Source organism: Callionymus lyra, chromosome 7 (assembly GCF_982586985.1).
Source record: "Callionymus lyra chromosome 7, fCalLyr1.hap1.1, whole genome shotgun sequence".
In the NCBI taxonomy this organism is placed as follows: Eukaryota; Metazoa; Chordata; class Actinopteri; order Syngnathiformes; family Callionymidae; genus Callionymus; species Callionymus lyra.
The window spans coordinates 30,021,296-30,043,600 of record NC_141824.1 but is presented as its reverse complement, the minus strand read 5'-3'; the positions used below and the strand labels follow the sequence as shown (position 1 = coordinate 30,043,600).

The following is a 22,305-nucleotide window of genomic DNA, read 5'->3' as shown; positions in this document are numbered from 1 at the left end:
TTCACTCTGAAAAATTAATACTAGAGTTTAACAGTTCTTTGGGGAACTTAAATATAAATATGAAAAATGGGTTAATAATGGTAAATAAGTGTCTATATCTAACAAAGGACAAGAAAAGAAAAGAAAAGAAAAGAATGAATCATTACAATAATAATTGAAAAAATATTTTATAGAGTCGATTTTTACTTTTTTTTTTAAAAATTTTATTCATAAATTAAGTCTTAGTTTTGGTCTTTTATTAATTGGTTAAACTTAGGACCGGAAATCCAGTAATAGAAATGCTAATATAGAAAAAACATAATTGAATAAATAAACGACTGCAGAATAGTTGCACATAGTCACTTTTTTCTATTTGATATTATCCATTTACTTCAGCAATTGACTTTCAAACCAAATCTAAGAGGAATAATAATGATTAAACAAAGCTTAGAATATTTTTGTAGCTGATAATGTCATATAATTGATGTCAAATTTAAGAGAGTCAATTAAGAGTATTATGATTAATTAAATGATTTGAAGATAGATTGGAATATTAAGTTTGTTAAGAAAAATTTTTTAAAGTAAAAATAAATAAGGTTGTTTATTTGTCCCTCAGGGGGAGAACTTAGATAGATACTTAGCTGGATAATAGGTTTGTTACATGTTTGGTGATTCTTGTTGCACGGTTCTGCTGATCAACACTGCTGAAGGGGGCTCTGTCCAGATTGATTTCAATTAGTTTAAATTGTTGGTGTAGAAAACAGCTCGAGAATAAAGTACGACTGTGTTTGACTATCTCTCTGACTTAGGTAGTAAATAGGAAGGGTTAATTTTGTCTGCATGAAGTAGTATCATTAAATTATAAATATCAAGTATGATTTAAAGATGTATTGTTTCTCATTTGTCCAAAGAATGCGATGCTGTTCATTTCTTTCCTATGTTGCAGGACGAGCTCAATGATGCACTGTTGACGGGGGAGTAGGTCAACACACAACTTACATGAAGAGCCCACATCCAAGTCGCCGAAAACGGGGCTGCTTCTTTCTTTTTACCTCGTTAAAGAGGTTTTTCAAAGAAGTGGATACTGGCTCGATATCAATACATATTTTAACAAAATCTCTTCTTCAATATAGGCTTATTAGATTTTAGTTAGTTAGTGTGACTATTTTTGTTTTGATGATTTGGCATTCAATTACTTCAGTTTTAATTCATAGCATAATTTCGAATAATAATTATTAATTTTTTGGGGGGATTTTCTTTTTTTGTTTTTTATTTTTTTTATTTTTGAGAATGTATAATTGTATTCATTAAATGAATCTGTGTTTCCTCTGTTGCTTTCTCACCAATGTAATCTTTGTGTGGCACTATACGGATGATAGTTTAGCATGTATAGTTTATAATCAGATTGTACTTTAACTCCATGTAACCTAACACACATGTTCTGGTCATTTCCCAAATTAAATATCAATTGGCAAATGTTTTTTGACAGCCTTTCAAAAATCATCGGTGCAAAGAGTCAACCATCACCACACATAGCTATAATCGGAACACCATCAGGTTTACCCGGTTTGACTAAAGTACAAAGAAATGTATTTGCTTTTGCATCTCTAATTGCCCGAAGGAGGATATTATTGATGTGGAAATCATCCGCACCACCATCTCATAAAGCTTGGATGAATGACAGTATGTCATTCCTTAAACTTGAAAATATCAATTTTTCTATTAGGGGAACTGCTGATCAATTTGACATGCACTGTGGTCATTTATTAAATTTTTCGAAACTCAAGATCTTGGTTAGAAACAGAAGATACTTATTCTTTCTCACCCCACCGCCGCCTACCTGCCTGCCTACCTGCCTACCTGCCTGCCTGCCACCTTAGCCACCATTTGATAGAGTCATATTGACTCTTGATGCTCAACCTCGGCTGGTTTTTTAAATGTTTTTATTATAATATGTGTAACTAATAGATGTTTGTTTACTCACACTGACAGAAGTGTTTCAACATTAAGTGTTTATTTGTATAGAAAAAGATGAGAAGAAATGGTGAAGGGGTTTGATTTTTTTCTTGTTATTCGAAGGAAAAAGGAAAATATAGCCACATAATATGACTGTGTTGTATCCTAACTGTTGCATTATCAATAAAAAATTTGTTGACAAAAAAAAAAAAAAAAATTACCATGCATGACGTCACTTAAATGAAAATAAAGTTTCTTTATACAAGGAAAAAAGTATGATACAAACAGAGGTTCAGTCATTTTCACTTTCTTGTCTTGGTGTTCGTTCTTTCCCTGTCAAATATTTCAGATCATACTCAGCTGCGCGAAAAACTATATCCGGTCTTTATTCAAACAACATCTGGTTTCTAACACAAATATTATCGCACATACTGATACTCTTTAATTTCCATCAACTTAATTGTCAATTTCATTCATCTGTTCATTCAACTAAAATACCGATAATATTAAATAAGCAGGTTTTAATCAATAATATAAATAAATGCTATAAATCAACAATGTAATTAATCAACATAAATCAACTAATGTAAGTCAAAATAAGTTATCTCAAGACACTTAAAAGTTTAAGTAAGGCTATAGTGAAGAAAGGAAAAACAGAACCCAGCAACTCAATAAGGAGTAAAGCACAGTGTGGCGATGGAGAGGCTTGACGGCCTCCTGCTGTGACCGGCTGGGACAAAGGATGGAGGGGTTAGACAGATGGAGGGAGATAAGAGTGAGGGAGGATACAGTGAGAGAAAAGAGGATAGTATAGAAGAGTCCATGGAGGTGCTGGAGAGAACTCTGGATCTGATGACATGGAGAAGATCCTGGATCAGCAGAAGCTCTGGGGGTGGAGCCCTGTGGCTCCGGGAGAGAAATAAAAATTGTTTGTCTAAACTGCACAGATGATAAATGTAATGCAGAAAATAAGGATAAACAGAGCTCAGTGTCTAAAAATTCTCCAGCATTTTAAGCCTATAGCAGCTAAGATAAACAAAAAGGGATGATTCAGGCAGAGCCCGAGTCAGTCTTAATTATAGGCTTTATTTAAAAGTAAGGTTTTAAGATTGTTTTTAAGCATTGATTTTAAACAAACAATGTTTAAAAACAATCATCAAGGCTCCACAACCTTCTTCTTCTCATCAAGTTGGAACTTGAGCTTGTAAGGTGCAACGCACAGGAGAGCTATGTTGTTTGCGAGGGAGACCCCTGTTAAGCAACATTGCCATTAACCTGTCTCGATCATTATCAGCCCATGATCTCCGAAGATGAGGCGGCGTTGGTCGACAAGCCTCAAACACTTCCTGTCGCTGTCAATTGGCCGTGAGAAGCGCTCAGCAGGCCACACAATCAGCCATTGTGTGATTTGGGCCTAAGCAAACGAAGCAGAGGACATGTGTGTCCCCCCTCTCCAGGGAGGCTTAGCACGACATTTGTCCACTTCAATATTTATTTGCCATCATTACATTCCACTTTGATTTTTTTGCTTTTCTCTGTCAGGAGCTTTCTGCTGAGTTAAAAAAGGAGGAATTCCCCACCTCTTATAGGAAGTAGGCTGCACCCAGCTGGGTTGCAAGTTCATTGAGCTTTCTGAGAGACAAGGCAGGGCCAATAGCGGATAGAGGGTGGAGCACCAAAAGAACTAGAACCGGATGCTCTGTTGATCATGTGACTGGAGTTTGTCTAATGTCTAGTTCGGTTGCCCTTCATATCTGGAAAGGCAGAAGTTTCAACTCAAAATGTTGCTAATCTTGATGTAGAAGCGGCAACATTTAATTTGTGTTTCAACGATATTTGAAATGGAAGTCGTGAGTTCTGTCCAACTTTAACAAGAGAAAGTGGGCTGTTGAAAAAACCCTCAAGCACTTTCTTAACAAACATTTTGCAACTGACTGTTATTTAAACTAGTTTTAACGTGTTTGCACAACTTGTGAAACCCGATCGTCTGGTCTAGCGTCTCTGTAGGGGATTTAAGTAAGGGCTCCTCCTCAGCGTCTGACTACAAGAGGAATCCGGACAAGCTGCAGGTTTTTACCGTCACTCTCGACGTGCAACTCTTCTTTGAGTCTCAGCAGTGAGTGGAGGTGAGTACCAGGTCGATGATTCCTTCACTTTTAAACAATAATTTCACCTTTGCCTCATTTCTTGTGGATGCACATGTGGAACCACGAATGTTTATCTTTCAATCTTTATTGCAAGTTTTCAATGTTAAGTAGCCATGTATTTATTACCTATTAAATATATTTTATTTACTGTGTAATTCTGATGGATATATGCTACTTTCAAGTTGTGACAATACAAATATTTTGGGTTTAATTTAGCTAATTTTGACAGTCTTAATGCAAATATTTTCCATTTTCTAGTGGTTACATAAATGCACCAAAGACACGCCCTAAATATCTTCCTGATCCAGAATGTCTTCTTTGTTAGTGCAACCATTTTGAAATGTAGTTTGACAAGTCTACCCTGTTTTAAGAAGCTGTTTTTGAGTCTGGTGGTGTTTTTTATCCTCTGGTATCACTATTCAGAGTTGAGGGAAGATGACAGTACATATCCAGGATGGGTAGAGTCTTTTAAGATATCCCTGGAGTCTGCCAGTTTAAATATCTGTGAGGACCCTCTCTCGTCACTTCCCTCAGGGCAGCTGGTGAACCACATGGTGCTGCTATTGGTTTGGAAGTTCTCAATTACAGCCCGGTCAAAGTAAATTAAATTGGTGTGGGAGTTGTCCTAGTTTCAACTTCTTGAGAAAGTCTCTGTCGGGCCTTCCTCTCTGGTAGCTGATGTTTGTAGACAAGGTTGGGTTGACCAGAATGTAGATGGAAAAGTGCTCTGCTAATGTGGATCACTTTGAAAACCACAGCGTGTTCCTTAGTCTTGGTTGGATTAAGCTGTGTCTAGTCCGATCCTTTTATTTTATTATTCTTTTCTTTTGATGTATGGGGGACAACGTCATTACACAAGGCTCATTTTGCTTTAAACCTTAATCCAAGGGCCGAATCTAGTCCAACAGGTCATTTTGTGTGGTGTGGTATTTTCTTCAAAACATTTAATCAAATGTTTTTTTTTATTCTGTTGCAGCAGCAAACATGTCTAAGGGACCAGCCATTGGTATTGATCTGGGCACCACTTACTCCTGCGTTGGAGTTTTCCAACACGGAAAAGTTGAAATCATCGCCAATGACCAGGGGAACAGGACCACGCCCAGTTATGTTGCGTTCACTGACACAGAGCGGCTGATTGGGGACCCCGCCAAGAACCAAGTGGCGATGAATCCAACCAACACAGTGTTCGGTAAGAGCATGTCAGATCAGAAGAAAAATAATAATAATAATGATGATTGTTTTTCCAGATGCTAAACGCCTGATTGGACGCACATTCAATGACCCCCTTGTTCAAGCTGACATGAAGCACTGGCCTTTCAAAGTTGTCAGTGATTCGACCAGACCCAAAGTTGAGGTTGAGTACAAAGGGGAAACAAAGTCCTTCTACCCAGAGGAGATCTCCTCCATGGTGCTGCTGAAAATGAAGGAAATAGCAGAGGCGTATCTCGGCAAGGTAAAGTCTAGCATCTTCTTCTTAAACACAGATGACGCACATTATTATTATTATAAGTATTATTAAATATACCTTTTTAATTTAACAAAATGCCTTTTTTCAGACGATTAACAACGCAGTGGTGACAGTGCCGGCATACTTTAATGACTCACAGCGCCAGGCAACCAAAGATGCTGGAATCATTGCAGGACTCAATGTGCTTCGTATCATCAATGAGCCAACAGCTGCTGCTATCGCTTATGGTCTGGACAAAAAGGTTTAATACTGATGAAGAAGATGATGATGAGGATAAGAGAGTTGCTGAAACTGATGGCAGTGTGTTTTCATTAATTAGGTTGGAATAGAGCGTCATGTCCTCATCTTCGACTTGGGCGGTGGCACCTTCGATGTCTCCATCTTGACCATTGAGGACGGCATCTTTGAGGTGAAGTCCACTGCGGGCGATACACATCTGGGCGGCGAAGACTTTGACAACCGCATGGTGAACTTTTTCATTGCCGAGTTCAAACGTAAGCACAAGAAGGACATCAGTGACAACAAGAGGGCCGTGAGGCGTCTGCGAACAGCCTGCGAGCGGGCGAAACGCACGCTGTCCTCCAGCAGTCAGGCCAATATCGAGATCGACTCTCTGTTCGAGGGCATCGACTTCTACACGTCCATGACCAGAGCCCGCTTTGAGGAAATCAATGGTGACCTGTTCCGTGCAACCCTGCAACCTGTGGAGAAAGCTCTGCGGGACGCCAAGTTTGACAAGGGTAAAATTGACGAGGTTGTCCTGGTTGGTGGCTCCACACGGATTCCAAGGATCCAAAAGCTGCTGCAGGATTTCTTCAATGGGAAAGAACTCAACAAGAGCATCAACCCCGATGAGGCTGTTGCCTACGGAGCAGGTATGAGTTTTTTATTTTATCGCTTTTGAGTATCCACATTGCTGACAGTCGTGACAACTATGTTGCAGCTGTTCAGGCGGCCATCTTGAGTGGTGACCAGTCTGAGATCGTCCAGGACTTGCTGCTGTTGGATGTGAGCCCCTTGTCGCTGGGCATTGAGACTGCAGGAGGTGTGATGTCGGTGCTCATTAAGAGAAATACAACCATCCCATGCAAGCAAAGCGAAGTATTCACCACCTACTCCGACAACCAGCCCGGTGTACTCATTCAGGTACCAATAGGACATATCTACAAGACGTTCATTTAATGCTCATTTCAATAATACAAATGTGTCGACAGGTGTTTGAGGGAGAGAGAGCGATGACTGCTGACAACAATCATTTGGGCAAATTTGAACTTTCTGGGATTCCACCTGCACCAAGAGGCGTTCCTCAGATCAGTGTGACCTTTGACGTCGACGCCAACGGTATCATGTACGTGACTGCGTTGGACAAGAGCACTGGCAAAGAAAACAAGATCACCATCACAAATGACAAAGGTGAGAATTTTCATCGAATCATTAACACTTCCAAGAATGGAGGTGTGAACGTGGGACTACATGCAGCCTGTTTTAATGCAGCTTTCATGAGGTTACACTTCAACTATTTAACGGATTGTGAAGAAATGATTTCCCCTCAAAATACAGATTTATTGAAAGACACATTTATAGTAGAAATAAAGTCAATTTACATAATATTTATTTTAATTGAATGTATGTAAATGAAATATATCACTACTGGGACTGTTGTAAAATGATATTAATAAGACAAAAGTGTAATAAAAATTGAAGTTAGGTCAACAAACAATGGTTGTAGCAGCATTGGTTTTATTATTATATATATACTTTAAGATGCAATGGAATTAGAGCAACTTATAATGACATTTAAAGAACGTTAAAAGCAACAGGTTATTGTTATACTGTGACCTCATGAGTGCCTAGATGAATTCAGTCAAAGAGCAGTATGTGGACCTGTAGACATGTCTTGAATGATGTAAGGGGTTAGTAAATAAGCCTCAACCTGAGGGTCAAATGTGTCTCTATCTAAATCTTCTCCCAATAGGTCGACTGAGCAAAGAAGACATTGAGCGAATGGTTAATGAAGCCGAGAAGTACAAGAACGAAGACGATAACCAGAGAGAAAGAGTGGCAGCCAAAAATAACCTGGAGTCCTTCGCCATCAACGCCAAGTCCACTGTGGAGGATGAAAGGTTGAAGGACAAGATCAGTGATGATGAGAAAAACAAGATTCTTGAAAAGTGTAAGGAGGTCATCTCCTGGCTGGACCGTAATCAGGTATTTGATCTCATCCTCACAGCATTTCGAACTTTCACTACAATACCCTTTGAAACACATGACTAAGTCACACTGACTCTAATATTATTAGCGTATATTTTATTCATGTTCAACAACTCTCTTCAGACTGCAGAAAAAGACGAATTTGACAATCAGCGTAAGGAGTTGGAATCATTGTGTAACCCCATCTTCACTAAGCTGCACGGAGGTGCAGGAGGAATGCCAGGGGGTATGCCTGGAGGCTTCCCTGGAGCCGGCGGGGCTTCTGCTGGAGGTGGAGCCTCCTCTGGTCCGACCATAGAGGAGGTTGACTAATCAGCGCCTGCTCACAGTGAGGTCTCCTCTTTTAAAAATGTTTTTTCCACTACAAATTTGTACCTACAGTGGATAGGATACTACTACTGGAAGCTGGTATAAAAATAAAGGGAAATACATAAAATGATCTGTTGCTGTTTGTGTGGTTTTTTTCAGTTATACACTTCTTGTTTTTTTTTTTCCTTTTTCACATGCTTGAAGGAGCATATCACTCACATAACTCTACCAAGGAGCAACTTTCACACAGCATACAATTAAATTAGAATTCACAATTCTCTTTGAATAACGGCAAAGCAAGCTTTCCTCACCAAGAACCTAAGAGTTGAATGAACAACACATTTGGCAGTCACATGCAGATTAATTTATTGGTGGTTTCATTGTATGCTGTTTTCAATAAAGTCATGTTTTCAGTTTTTTGCAAGTTGATATTTCCTAAATTCAGACAAAAAAGATCCCAGAGAATGACAATGAGCACCATTGGTGAGGAAAACTTTTAACAGGCAGAAACTTCAAGCAGCACCAGTCTCAGTCTTAAACCTTCTGTTACATTGGCTTGGAGAGAAAAGGGAGAGTGGAGAAAGGAAGCACTGGGAGAAGAGGGAGAACAGCAAGAGCAGGGGTAGACGAGTCCAGATAGGAGCATCAAGCACAAGATTGAGAAAAAAAGCAAATAGGAACGGTACAGATGACACATAAAGAGAAAGAGATCTTGTGTATAACAATTTCTCAAGCAATCTAAACCAATAGCAGAATGACAGAGGACCTTTGTAACTGAAGGCTCCATATCAACATTTGGAGATTTGTTGTATAACTAATAGATCTGAGTTTAAGGAGCATAACATCCCAGAATGCTGATGTGTGGGGATAAGATGTGCGATGTATGTTGGTGCTAGACAATGTAAAGCTTTGTAGGTTAAAGGGTTAGTCCACCCAAAATTGACTCACTTCTTCTCACCCTGACTGAAGAGTTGGGATTATTATCAGAGTTATCTGTTCCTTTTTAGAGTTATAAGCAAAAGTGTATGTCCATTTTAACGTAGCGACTGGAGCTCAGTTGTCTTCGTCTTCAACTTTCTGCATAATGACACACTTAACCAAATACCTCTGTGGTGCTCTTCTGCAATGTCACTCTTAACAGCCGATGCTGTACTCAAGATCCACATACTGCCATCCGTGCCCACTTCAGGAACCTAAAAGGCCACAATCACCCTCAGAACCCATAGCCTCATACTCTGAACGAGGGCAAAAAGGAGTCACTGATGGAGGTCGGCCTCTCCAAGTTAGCCAGCCACCTTGAGAGAGAACCAAAGAGGAAACTTGTCCTTGACAGCAAAGGGATATGCCATCTTGAGTAATCACCAACTCCACTTTCTGGATAATCTGAGATGCCCAAACCGTACACTTTACACAAGTCTTCTGTTTGGGCACAGGCCCGTTCTCCGAGAGATAAAAAAAAAGGTGGAGTGAATTCAGGCAGGTATTGCTTGTGGTCTTCCCCGAATCTCTCTCAGCCCCATTGGCCTCTGCTTTGAAAATGCACATGGACAGCTGTTTCAGGTTAAGAGCACAGCGCTTTTAACATTGTAAATAACACATGCACCTTGTGTGCAATGACCCCTTGAATCCAAGAAAAATGGAATGCCTAACTCAGGACTGGCTAATTCTGAAACCCCCTGCAATGAAGGGGAAAGCCCTGGGTCAACGGTAACCCACTCTAACTAACAGGAACTGTCATCCACCTAAGACTATACGCTAGTGACATGCTTAAGGGGCATAGCCACGGTCACCACCTGTCATCCTGAGGAGTGCAGCAACTGGAGCCTGGACCGGCTCCACCACTGCTGCTCTCAACAGGCTCTGCTGATACGTGAGCCAGTCCACACAGGAGACACCTTCTTGTTCTTTTACCTTCTGTCTGCTCTTGCAGTCAGAAGCCTCCTAACTATGATGAAACGGACAAAGTGTGGCAGATACCCCCTGCCCTTTATGGGCTGTACCAAGCTAAGAGGTGATTTCATTGAGCATTCTTTGCAGAATCCTGGCAGCGCCTCTAGAATTAACCAATACTGAAGCTTTTTTCTACGATGTAGTCCACGTTAGAAAGCCTATATGTTTTGGTAAAATAGAGTGTTCTCTTTGTATTTTTAACTTATCTGGTTTAAAATCATCATCATATCGGACAAATTGTGTTTTAAATTAATTTAATATCATTTACTGGTTGTCGGATTAGATGGACAGATTGAGTCTCTAGAAAGACCTGAGAATGCCTCTGTAGTCTGCGGAAGGTTTCTGAAAAGAGAGGGTGGTGTAGACTCCAGCAGCAGTCAATTGATGAAGGAAACTGAAAACAACGTTCACATGAGAATGATCAAACGAGTCGATTCTCCTCTTTAATTTTTTGCAGTGTTACAGAAAAAAGGTCGTAACAATCACATGGTACGTGTTGTCACGTAGATAATGGACCATGTCTGGACTGTAGTGGTGAAGGCCTGTACTGGTCAGCGTGAATTGGAGTTTCTCGGGCATTCATGCATCCGGTAGGCACACATGTAGAAGATACCTAAGAGACAGCAACAAAAAATAGTGTTTTTCAATCATTTGACAAATTATCAATAGAATTCTGGATTAGTTGATCTGCCAAACCTGAGAAAAAAGTCAGCACAACAGCAACCCAGCCCATAATATAAGACCAGGAGAACCGCCAGTTTCCATAGCGTTTTCCATAGTAGTTGACTGTCACTCCAGTGTAGACAGCCATGGCCAGCAGCACAAAGAAACCTGCATGTGACAAGCATGTACATTTATGGAATTATTTCCAAAATTAAGACTATTCAAACAATGCCTTGGGAAAAAATATCAAATTCTATCCCTATTCTTTTTGAATGATGGTATAAAAAAAGAGAAACAGGTAATTAATTGATTTGATTCCACTTGTGATTCTATCTATCTCTCTCTCTCTCTCTCTCTATATATATATATATATATATATATATATATATTGTATATATATGTATATATATGAATCAGAAGTTTTGAACCTATTTGGATGCACAAGGGTTGGTCTTGCATGGTCATGACTTACACGAGATGAAGAAGAGGATGCCAGCTGCAAATGTCTTGTCAAAGCCATCAAAAGAGGAGTAGTGGATGAAGGCCATGACCCCGATCACAATGCCGATGAAGCAAGCCAGCAGAGAGAGAATCATGAAAGCCCGTGTGGCATCCCAGTATGCTGAGCAGCAGAAAAACAACTCAGTCAGTTCAGAGGTCAAAGCTAACATATTCAGCCTTAAGTAAACGTCTTTTTTCTAAAGACAACAAAGTGTTTGATGATATATTTGATTCAGAGGAAATCATCTCTGACGTACACACACTTGGTTTTATTAAATGTATACAGATATTTACAGAATAAAACATTTAATAATAGCGTTTAATTTTCTATAAACTCACCAATGCTGTCTGTGTGTGTCATGCATTTCCCTGGTACGCAATAGCGCCACAAGCCCTGGTGCATGTAGTTGCTGGAGTGACGGTACTGCATCCAATAGTCCGTTGCCGTGGAAACGATGAGGAGTATGTTACCCACCCCTGCGCAGAACAGCCCTCCTCCCATGAAGCTGTACATCCTGACCACTGAGTGACACAAAGAAGAGAGCAGGTCAGAGACTCAATTACAAGCGTGTTGCGCTGGTCGTCTGAATCAAAAGAACAATATTGAAATTATTCTGATACAGTTAGACAGAATGCATTGTGGGAACATCGGTTGTCAAATATGAAAACAATTGTGCATGACTGGGCTTTTATATTTCCCTCTCAACTAAAGCTTGTTTCTACATACATCTTAATATTTAAAGCCAATCCAAGAGTCAATATTCTGTATACTAACTATATTCAAGAATAGAAAAAGGAAGAATAGAGTAGATGAAAAAGTCATTTAGACAGTACACATTAGTTCTAGCAATATAATTATAAATATGTAATAATTATTAGGTCTTCTGGAGGTATTGAAATTTTCCCAACTCTGCAGTTTTAGTAATTGAAATAATACAAAAAAATAGATAGATAGATAGATAGATAGATAGATGAAATATGTATGTGGGATGACAGTTATTAAAAGAAGTGTAGCTAATGGTAAAAGTACCATGAAGTGCTAGTTAAAAGTTGATTGAGTAGTTGTATACATTTTTATTAAACACTATTCAACCTAAACATTCATTCTCATCTAAAGTACCTTCTTGAATGTGTTTAAATATTATTAATGTAAAACCTATATTTGAGTTAAGGTATATTTATAAACACCCAATATTAAACCTATTAAATAGATTAATTCCAATTACTCTAAGCAGTAGTACATACTAGTTTAACACTTGAACTTGAAAGAAAAAAGTTGACAAACTAAACTGACTGATTTAAAATGTTGCACTCACCTTCGTCTGGTATTTCACTGAAGGTGAGATAAGATATCCAGTATTTGAAGTCACAGAGCCAGGTGTTGCTCAGAGTGGCAGTAAAGTTTTGTTTGTGCAAAGGGAACCAGGCAAACAAACCATCCAGCGGGGACAAAAGACCCGGCCGGGCCACCACCAATCACAGAGGATGAGATCTGTGTTTTAGGGAATCTGCTGAAAACACAGAACATGAAAGCGCTGCACGACTGTGGTAGTGATGAGTCTGAGCTTTTCATTCAAAAGTCATGAGCAGCGATAATGTTGTTATTGTTGGGAAATGTTGACGAGGTGAAGGTGCTATTTCACGTTTTAAGTTCACCTTTGTTCTGGACTATAAATAATAGTTTGAGTTTCTGAATGATAAAGACTATTTAAATAATTTAGTGTTCATTGTTGATTTGGAAAAATTATGTTGCTAAATCGATGACATGTTGACAGTGGTGGTGACATTTTAATTAATCAACGGAAGTCAAAAAGGTTATATCAGATTGCTTAATAAAACGTATATATTTAATTGTATCGCTTAAACCTTCTAAATATAAATAATCTATTTTTGAAACTTGTACCACAAGTGCTTCCGAATGTAAACGTGTTGAATAAAAAGAACAATCATTCAAATTTGTGATTAAGTTCATACATTTATTCAAATAGTTTATATTTTATATAACTGTTTTTCGTTTTAAGTCACTGCTCGTTTGACTTTGTGTGACTTTGGTTTGGAACTTGTGTTGCCGTGTTCAATAACTGAATGTCTTTGAAATTCTTGCAATTTAAATTTTGTATTTCAGCTCATAAAATTCTCAATTCAGGCAAAGTAAACAATTTGCAAAAAAAATCCAGTTTAGTTCACTTTAAAAGAAACACGGTGGTGCTGTTCTGATTTTTGACCACTAGATGGCAACGTTTAGCAAGTATGTGAAACAGCTACGTTTTATGTCTCATTTTTATTAGTTTTATAACCATGAATAATAATAAATGTTGAATTACAGTTGAAAAAGGAGAAGCAGTGGAATATGAAATTATATAAAAAAAGAGGGAAGTAACTAGACAGAAGGAATTTTGGTGGCGTTGATAATGGAATACAACAAAAATGTATAGTGCTAGAAGTAGCTCTAGTAAATTAATAGTGTTATTTGTGAGAAATTAAAAAAAATAGTAAAACGTTATATTAGTAGTACATTTGTTTAAAGAAATCGACTGAAAAGGTATGTTGTATGTACAATTTTTTTGGTTTATCTTTTATAGTATCCTGATGAGAGGAAAAGAACAGAGCGGTTGTAAAGTCCGAGAAAGGGACATTTTTTGGAAGATGTAAAAAGTGTCAGAGCGCTGAGCCATCTGTGAGAGAACGTGCCACTCGAGCAACAGACCTGCACATTCAAACCTGCAGCCCAACTCACCCTTCAAATTGCCTGGATTACATTCCTCCTCCAGCCTGGTGAGACCTGCAGCTCTCAGCCAAGAAGCGTGCAGGCCAACCTTGCTTCCACGCCAAGTGACTACAGAACTTTAACATCTCCTCACCGGAGCCAGACGAACCATCCGACACCAAAGACTTTTTCATTTCCGTCTGCTGTCATTCGGATGAAAGTAACCTGCTGTCTGCGGGAGTTGTTAAAAAACAAGAACTTTCACAACAGTTTGAAGACATCTGCCAGTTTTTTAGTTATTCATTTGTCACAAAGGCGAGATTACAAACTGGCTGCAGTGAAAAGTCTGAACTTGATCCTGTTTTTGTACTTGTTTGGTAGCCAAAAATTCTCTTGTCCTGGCTCCAATCAACCTGGTATACAAACCAGTGACCTCCCGCTGTGACACAATCCCTCTCAGATCTATCGGCATCACTTTGTTCTGTCAGCTTGGATCTCTTTTCTTTTCTTTTTGCTCCCGGGTCATTTATGTCTGTCAGTCTGTCTGTCTGTCTGTCTTTGTGTCTGTCTGTCTCTCTGTCTGTGTGTGTGTCTGTCTGTCTGTCTGCCTGTCCGTCTCCCTGCCTGTCTGTCTGTCTGTCTGTCTGTCTGTCTGTCTGTCTGTCTGTCTGTCTGTCTGTCTGTCTGTCTGTGTCTGTCAGTCTATTTTTCTTCTGTTGTTTTCTCTGGTACATTAGTGTTGAGGGTTGTTGTTGAGGCTTCATGAGGCTTCAGGAAGCAGATGATGCTGTATCACTATGCATTTGAAAAGGCCAACAGATGGCACTCTATAATTTTGAAAATGATTCACAATCAGAATCAGAAAACCTTTATTGCCAGTCATTAGGGTTTGTGGAAACATCCACCACCAAACTGCTGAGGGACTCGGGAGTTATGGGTCAGAGCCAAAGCATAACACTCAAAACTGTGAGTCTGCAACAGCTCAACATCCCCTCAATGTAATCCACAGAGGAAAGAAGCACATTTACTAACAAATCTTTTATTGAGCCTTTTTAAAAATCTCAACACAGAAAACACACCGGTGAGGTGAAGGGACAACACACAACACAGTCACACACAGATGAGATCATAAAACATGCACAACAGCTCACACACACTCCATTTGACCAGGTGACCCACTTCCTGCCTTCTGTCTTCTCATTGTCAGGGTGGACAGCAAATACAATCGTAAACTGCTGCCCCAAAAATATCTCTTCAGACGTCAGAGGTAATATGTCATATCTGGTCACAAGTTTAAAACAGTCTATTTCATGAGGATAAATATAATGTACACAAAAGAGTGAATGAGGGTGCATCTGAGCTGACTAAGTGAGAGGAGTGTATGTCTAGAGACGCTCCTGCAACGCTTTATTCTGTTTCAATTGGTTGGTTAGAGATAAAATATTTTGAATTATTTAACACTTTACTTCTTTAATCCAGAAATGTAAATTAAATTACTAGAAGTTTTATGGAGGCTCCCCTGTAGATGTTAAGTGGTCTGATCTTGGGCCCACCCAGAACAAAAAGATTTATTGATGTCATTTTGTGATTTGTGTTTTAGCAAAATATGGAATATATTTAAGTATTACCTCAGCTGCTTAAAACATGCCACACGTTTATGGCTCTACTGTCTAAGTATCTTCCTTAAGTAACACCCCTGTTAGTAAGATCTTTTTTTTTTGTTTTTTTGTCATCATTGTCTTTGCATCAAAAAATGTACCTCATGGGTGACATGATGTTTTGCCTCCAAAAAAAGTTAACCTCGTCCAGACACTTCTCTGAGTCTCCACTGCCACATCACAGCCAAAGGCAGTGGGACTGAGCGCATGAATTTGATAGTCATTAGACCAATGTTCAACAATGTCCATGTTGGATAGTTGTTTTTAAGTGCTGTACAGTCCAAAGGTGAATAGATAAATATATTGTAGTTCTCTAGCACACTGCTCTCTGCTAGCATGTTTAAGCATCATTCTACTGTCTGAGGATTCGGTGGGTTTGCAAGAAAGATTGTTCTCAACTGAAAATGTCTTTATAATCAAGTCACTCTGAGTTTATTGTGGAACCACCATGAAATCAACGACAGCTTTAAAAACATCCTTTCATCGTTGTTTCCACACGGAGCTGGATAAACATTGTAACGGCATAATCCAAATGAAAAAAAAAAGTCAGAGTCACACACGTTCACCATTTAATCCAAAGACTGCAGGACAAACTCAATGTTGGCGTGGACGGATGGCGGAGGTGAGCCTCGAACCATGCACTTGATCTTGGCTCGCTTGAATCACCCACGGAGCGACGCTCTTGATTCTGGCCTGTTGTCAAGTTCATAGGTGGGATTTTATTAACAGATGGAGAAAAAAGCTCTGTGTTACTGTTCAACTATCTCTGTCTTCATTAATTAGTCCTCCTGAGACGCCCCACAACACTTGAACATTTAGATAAAATGCTATTCACGTTACTACGGCATTACAAAGCAGAGTAACGTGAGCGCGCACAGACGTGAAAGTATCAGGTTTGATGGAGCAGTTCAGATACTTGATGCAGGATTCACTCAGGACATCTTGGAGAGTTTTGGGGAAAGGCAGATGGCAGGCTGTAATGTTTTTTTTCTTCTTCACTTTTTTAACAGAGCCATGGGAGCAGACTGGACGAGGAAACCAGGGAGAAATAAGACAACGGTCACATGATGTTCTGAAAGAGAACAATAAGAAAAGCGAGGTACATTTAGAGTCATTATCTCAATCATCCGTCATTAGTTTGAATGTTTTGTTTAGCTTTGTGATGCCCGCGAAAACTATGTGGTTTTATTTCCCTTTCATTTGACACAAAATTGAATAATTTGGAAAGTTTAATTACAGTCAGGATTTTTTTTTATTATTTAATGACTAATACTCTCTCCACCCCCACCCTTCTCCCTCCCAGCCGGTCTCCCAGCAGAAAACCGTTCACACTGAGTCTGGATTGTCTGTTAAAAGGAAGTTTTATTCTTGTCACTGTCGCTCACTGTGATTGGCTGGGACATGTTTTTCTCTGCGACAACAGCGTTTATCTTACTTTTTTTTATCATGAATCATGACTGGAAGCTTTTACTTTGAAGATCTCCATTGTATATTTATATCAATATTTCAGATTATAATTATTAATATTAGAAGAGTCTAGAAAACCTCTAAAAGGCAGACATGATCTTAACCAAGCTGCATTAGCTTCTTCTGCCTTTTCTTTTTTTTAAACTTAAATTTAAATTGTTTGCAAATCAACGTAAATACATCACAATCTTTCCTCTGCTATCTCTGTGCTGCATTGGATTACTTAGGAAGTACCTGGTCTCTGCTTCTTGGAGCAGTAGAGGTTCTAGGGAAGATTCCGCCACCCAGGGATCCATAGCCTGACATCTGTGGCTTCTGCTGGAGGGAGGACTGACCGTACTGGATTAAATTCTCATCTGCAGATGACAAATGGATGAGGGTGAGTCGCCTTATATAGGTTAAGCTGACTGTGATGGAACAGACTGGAGGAGACCCCCCGCTTCCAAGAGCAGCTATGAAGTAATGTGTGTACAAACACAGAGCTTGTTGTTGTTTTCTCCACCAGAGGGGATTTGCACAATACTAAAAGACGTCAATTTGAAGTCCAGCTGTTCAGACGTGTTGCAGGGGCAGAAATGTTCTTTTATTCTCGACGCTCAGAGCAATGGTAACATTTCAAGTTATTGACTCGGTGGGACTCTTCTTACCCTGTGAGGACCACTTGGCCGGTCCTCTTCTGTGTGGGGAAAAATGCTCTGCCTTCCGCTGAACAGAGGGCGATCCGCTCCCTTCTTTCTTTTCACTGTCGGTTCGTTTGCGGCTTAAAATGTCAGCCAGGAGCTGCAGAGAGTTGTCGGCAGGTGGTGGCACCGGAGGAGGGGGGAGTTCTGGATACCAGTGCAGATAAAGAGAGGAAATATTATTTAATCTACTGGTTATATCGGAAAAAGGACAACATGCTGAGACAAAATTAAAAGTTTGTGACTGGGGAGGCAAGGGCTGTGTTGTTGCGGTACTGCAGTTATTACTCTGTTAATATCTCCAACTGACATTGAATGCATGTAAAGATTTTGATTCTCAATATACGCCGGATATTAAGACACAAAAGAGAGAAAGTCGGTGAAGGTTGTTTTACTCTATTTAAAAACCTCAAATGTTTTGCTATTTCTATATCTAAAACACCAGCTACCATTGGTGCGTGCAAGAGGACACACTGGACAGGACACCAGACTCTTCATAGAATGTGTATATCTTGAGAAAAGTCTCTTCATCTGTCCACATGTGCCGGACAATGTTTCCTCGTATCCACATGACTTGGTATGTCACAACTGGTTTAGCGCTGGAACATGTTTTAAAAAAAGGGGAATAAAAAAAGATAAATAATTAAGGGAACAATTTGACATTTTTGCAAATGGGGAAATCTGTTGACTGAATTAAGCCAGCTCAAAGACTTTTAAAGACTGGAATTGAAATGAGTAAAACTCAAGGAAAAAGTGCCACATACTACTGTCACTGTGGAATACCATGCATTTTTTTTGTCTTTTAAAATATATTTCTCTTTTTATTTCTTACTTTAAGGAAAGATTGGGGATGGTAATGGGCTTAGTTTTGTTGCAGAAGAGTGTTGGTGGGGTTGTGTGTACAATAAATACTAAACGGCAACCTTAAATCAGTCATTTGCATTTTTAGCTCTTAATGAATATGCACATTTAAATGGCAGGCTCACTCTTTTAACTCACTACTTCTATTTCCGTGACATTTAGCTGTTTAAGTTTTTTACTACGCTAAAGATGTGCATATTTCATTGGACGATGGAACCCTAAAACTGCAGCAACAAATTCAGCGAGCGTCTTGAGTGTTTTCATGGATTTTCTGAAAATTGACTGACTTTGAATCACCGCCGCAGCCTCAAGGACCAAACTGCGATCAATACGATGGTGTTAGCAAATAAGCCGCCGTCTCTGAAGCAGATTAGCGGTGAGACAGTGACAGACTCATCTCCACCTCTGACTCGACCCCCCAGGCGCCCGACTGAGACTAATTAGCTCTAAACACAGATGACGGTCGAGGCTGATGGGAAAGTCGTCGAGCGCCGCTGTCAAGGAGGTTCTGTGTTCAAAGCTGTTTGTGTTCCGGCTTCATCTGTCAACACCAAATCCACAATTCTGCCGAAGCCTCTGTAGAGTGTCGGCAGAACTTTTGTGTTGGCTCTAAGTACCCAGATGAGCTGCAGTGTGAGTCATACCTGCATGGCCGAGCAGCTCTTGTTTAGCCGGACCTTCCTTCAGGTTCTTCTTCTTGGCCCTGGATCTGCTGGCAGATGCTCCAGGGCTCAGTTTCACCGCACACACAGAAGTTTGTCCTGCCAAGAGAGAGATGTCACTCTGGATGACGGTGTGGTGGCTGAAAAAACTTCTAAAACGGTTTCCACCAGGAAATAGTCGAGCAACAATTCATTCAATTATATATGTCCTGTGCTGGGAAAAGAACCTGAACCGACCTTTGCCGAGACTGTCCCCCTTAAAGGTGTCCGCCCACTGGTTGCTGTGGTACATCTCACCGCCGCTGGCCTTCATGGTGAACAGATCCGGGTTGGACTGGGAGACCTGGGCCATCAGGTCAAGGTGCTGCAGGCGTGGACTACCATGGGGCTGCAAGGCTTCTCGCCGGGGGGACGAGAACCCGGACGTGTGAGACAACTGATCTGGTTTGGAGGTCAGGCTGGACAATTCTTCCCTTGAAGCATCCTGGAGGTAAGTCCGGGCAGGAAGTGGAGGACACCAGTCTTCTTCTTCCTCTGAACTGCGGAACACCAGCAGACGTTTGTGTCAAACTTTTATCAAGACAGGCTCAGGATGTATGGTTATGTTTGGTAAAATGGTCCCCCTGAATTATTTTACTGTCAAAGAGGTCAGATGTCTTTTTTAGCTTGCTTGAACCGTTCTCAACGTTTAACCAAGTGCGGGGGTAAATAAAAGTAAAGAATAGCTTTTAGCTCACATCTAAAAAAAAACTTCTCTCAGCATTTTGGGATTAAAAGTCTTGGTAGAACACCATAAGACCATCAGTATAACATACACTTTCTTGCATGTCTGCGGAATTCTGACATTTTAGAAACTTAACAAGAAAATGACAGTAGATTTTTGTGCTTAATTAAAACATTTAACACTAGAAATAACGAACTTTCAGACATGGTCGACACATTCCCATCTATCGTACATTCAAGCAGCAGATTATCCCAGATTCAGAATAAAAGTGTATTTTCCATCATATTTCCCAGCCTCATGTCGACTACCTGGACCAGCCCTTGTTCTTATATTGCTATAGGCTTAGATGGTTGAAGGAGGAGTTTTAGACACTGAGATTTCTCTCTGTATCCTTCTTTCCTGCATTCTATTAATCACCTGTGCAGTTTAAAGCCACACTTTTCTTCTCTCCAGGGACTCTTCTGCTCTACTCTATACTCTCATCTTTCCTCTCACTGTATCTTCCCTCACTCTTTTCTCCATCCATCGGTCTACCCCCCATCCACCCTCCTAGTCGGTCACAGCAGGAGGCCGTCAACACTGAGTTCTGCTCAAGTTTTCTGCCTTCTAAAAGGAAGCTTTTCCTCACCACTGCCACGCTGTGATTCACTCATTGTTGAGTTGCTGGGATCTGTTTTTCCTTTCTCCACTACAGTCTTAAACTGTAAAGTGTCTTGAGAAAACTTTGTTATGATAAGACACTTTAAATAAAATAAAATTGAATTGACTAATTGGGGATTATTAAGAGTAAACCATGTCTTTTTGGAGTTATAGGCAGAATATTATTCCATTTAATGTTTTGTTAGTCCAAAAAGACACAAATCAAAACCATCCAAATACCTCCACACTGCTCGTCTGTGAAGTGCCTCTTGCTTGGAAGTTCTGGCATGAAAAATTATTCTGAAACAATTAAATAATTCTCTATTTTAAGACTGTTTGTAGCGGAATCTCCCAGTGTCACAGCAACAACGCATGTTGTCGGCGTCAGTGTGTATGCTGACACGGACGACTGAAAATAATCCCAACCCTTAGTCCACATGAGAGTGAGTAGCAAATTAGTGAAACAAGATTTTTTCGGTGAATTATCCCTTTAAGGCAGCATTTGAGCGACTGTACCAGTTGAGCACGGGTCTAGGATTAATCTAAATGACACCCACACTGAGAGCTTTGATGTCAGTATTAGTTCATCACAAAGACAAGTTTCTCAAAACAAGTTGAATATGTTTTGTAAAATAGAGCTGTTTAATCTGATGTCTGGACCACTAGCCGTGATTCATGCTGTCACATCAGAGCCATCAAGGCTAATTTGTTGATGGACGTGTCATTGAGGACAAGGACCGCTAACGCAGTCTGTCACACGAAGGCTAATGTCATTAGAAAAGACCATTTAAAAGCCTCCGTTCCAACCCCGCTACAGTCCTGTCTGTCAGGAGCCATTAGAGCGGACGGTCTGTCTCTTTATGAACTCAGCTCTCGTTCTACTTGATGTTCGCGGACACATTGTTTCTCAGTCTGAAAAGTCTCCTGACAAGAAACTTCCATCAAGTTGAGTCCGACAGTCTTGGCAGCGTCGCAGCGAAGGTTTTAATATCTGTCTGCCTGACTCTGTGATCTGGGGGAGATGACTGTAATAACAAACCAACGCCTACGGTTAAATAAAACACTTTTTACTCCCCTCACAAGAGACGTCAGGGAGGTTTCAGGTAAAACATTCCTGACTGATCTCACCTGTGTTGCTCCTCTCTGCCCTCGCCGGTCTGCTCTTTGTTTGCAGGAAGAGGAAGTGACAGGACGTCCACCCAGGTGAGCGGCGTTATCTTAGGGGAGGAGTCGGCCGACTTCTGCTTCACCAGTTTGTCTGTGAGAGACAGAAGGAGCATTTTTAAAAGAGGTGCTTTAAGGAAAACAGTGCAAAGGTTTGTGAAGCATCCTTTTCTGCCGCAGTTCATCATTAATGGCTTGTTGGAGAAGCTCCTGGTCCTCCTTCCTATCACCACCCAGTGATGTCCCATCCTACACTCTCTTCTGGCTGTGCAGGCAATAAATGGTACTAGGGAAGACATATTAATAGAAGATAGGTCTGACTCTAGACTGTGTTTCTGCAGGTTTAGACTGAGTTCACTTTTATCTCTTACCATGAAGGAGTATCAGAAAGAAGTTTTGTTTTCTGTTTGAACACGTTTATCTTCACATGATATTCATTATTTTAGGGGGGTTTCAGATTAGACCGGGAGGACCAGGAAGTGATCACCGGAATTAATCACGCTTTTTCAAAAATGTATTTTCCAGAGAAAAACAGGTTTCCGACTGTGGCCTCTGAGAT

General features: G+C 40.1%; 3 protein-coding genes across 3 annotated transcripts in view; 1 reads left to right on the top strand and 2 right to left on the bottom strand.

Annotated features, from left to right (window-relative positions):
- The first annotated feature begins 3,732 nt into the window (after positions 1 to 3,732).
- Positions 3,733 to 8,200, top strand: LOC148076070 (heat shock cognate 71 kDa protein-like). The gene is made up of 9 exons (XM_087795173.1): positions 3,733 to 4,061; positions 5,059 to 5,271; positions 5,330 to 5,535; positions 5,639 to 5,791; positions 5,870 to 6,425; positions 6,494 to 6,696; positions 6,765 to 6,963; positions 7,526 to 7,758; positions 7,885 to 8,200. The coding sequence occupies exons 2-9, from the start codon at positions 5,067 to 5,069 to the stop codon at positions 8,071 to 8,073; spliced, it is 1,944 nt and encodes a 647-aa protein (XP_087651299.1). The 5' UTR covers positions 3,733 to 4,061; positions 5,059 to 5,066; the 3' UTR covers positions 8,074 to 8,200.
- Positions 8,201 to 10,494: 2,294 nt separating this feature from the next.
- On the bottom strand, positions 10,495 to 11,700 carry LOC148076069 (lens fiber membrane intrinsic protein-like). The gene is made up of 4 exons (XM_087795628.1): positions 11,524 to 11,700; positions 11,156 to 11,305; positions 10,717 to 10,851; positions 10,495 to 10,633 (listed from the first exon to the last, which is right to left on the bottom strand). Exons 1-4 carry the CDS (start codon positions 11,696 to 11,698, stop codon positions 10,572 to 10,574), a joined length of 522 nt encoding a protein of 173 aa, XP_087651754.1. The 5' UTR covers positions 11,699 to 11,700; the 3' UTR covers positions 10,495 to 10,571.
- Positions 11,701 to 16,095: 4,395 nt separating this feature from the next.
- Positions 16,096 to 22,305, bottom strand: part of LOC148076068 (roundabout homolog 2) — a 56,227-nt gene continuing 50,017 nt past the window's right edge. Inside the window, exons 21-26 of the mRNA XM_087795071.1 lie at positions 21,711 to 21,840; positions 19,457 to 19,758; positions 19,202 to 19,318; positions 17,664 to 17,843; positions 17,251 to 17,372; positions 16,096 to 16,621 (exon numbers count right to left, since the gene is read on the bottom strand). Coding sequence (XP_087651197.1) covers positions 16,610 to 16,621; positions 17,251 to 17,372; positions 17,664 to 17,843; positions 19,202 to 19,318; positions 19,457 to 19,758; positions 21,711 to 21,840 — 863 coding nt within the window. The 3' untranslated portion in view covers positions 16,096 to 16,609. The remainder of the gene's footprint in view (positions 16,622 to 17,250; positions 17,373 to 17,663; positions 17,844 to 19,201; positions 19,319 to 19,456; positions 19,759 to 21,710; positions 21,841 to 22,305) is intronic.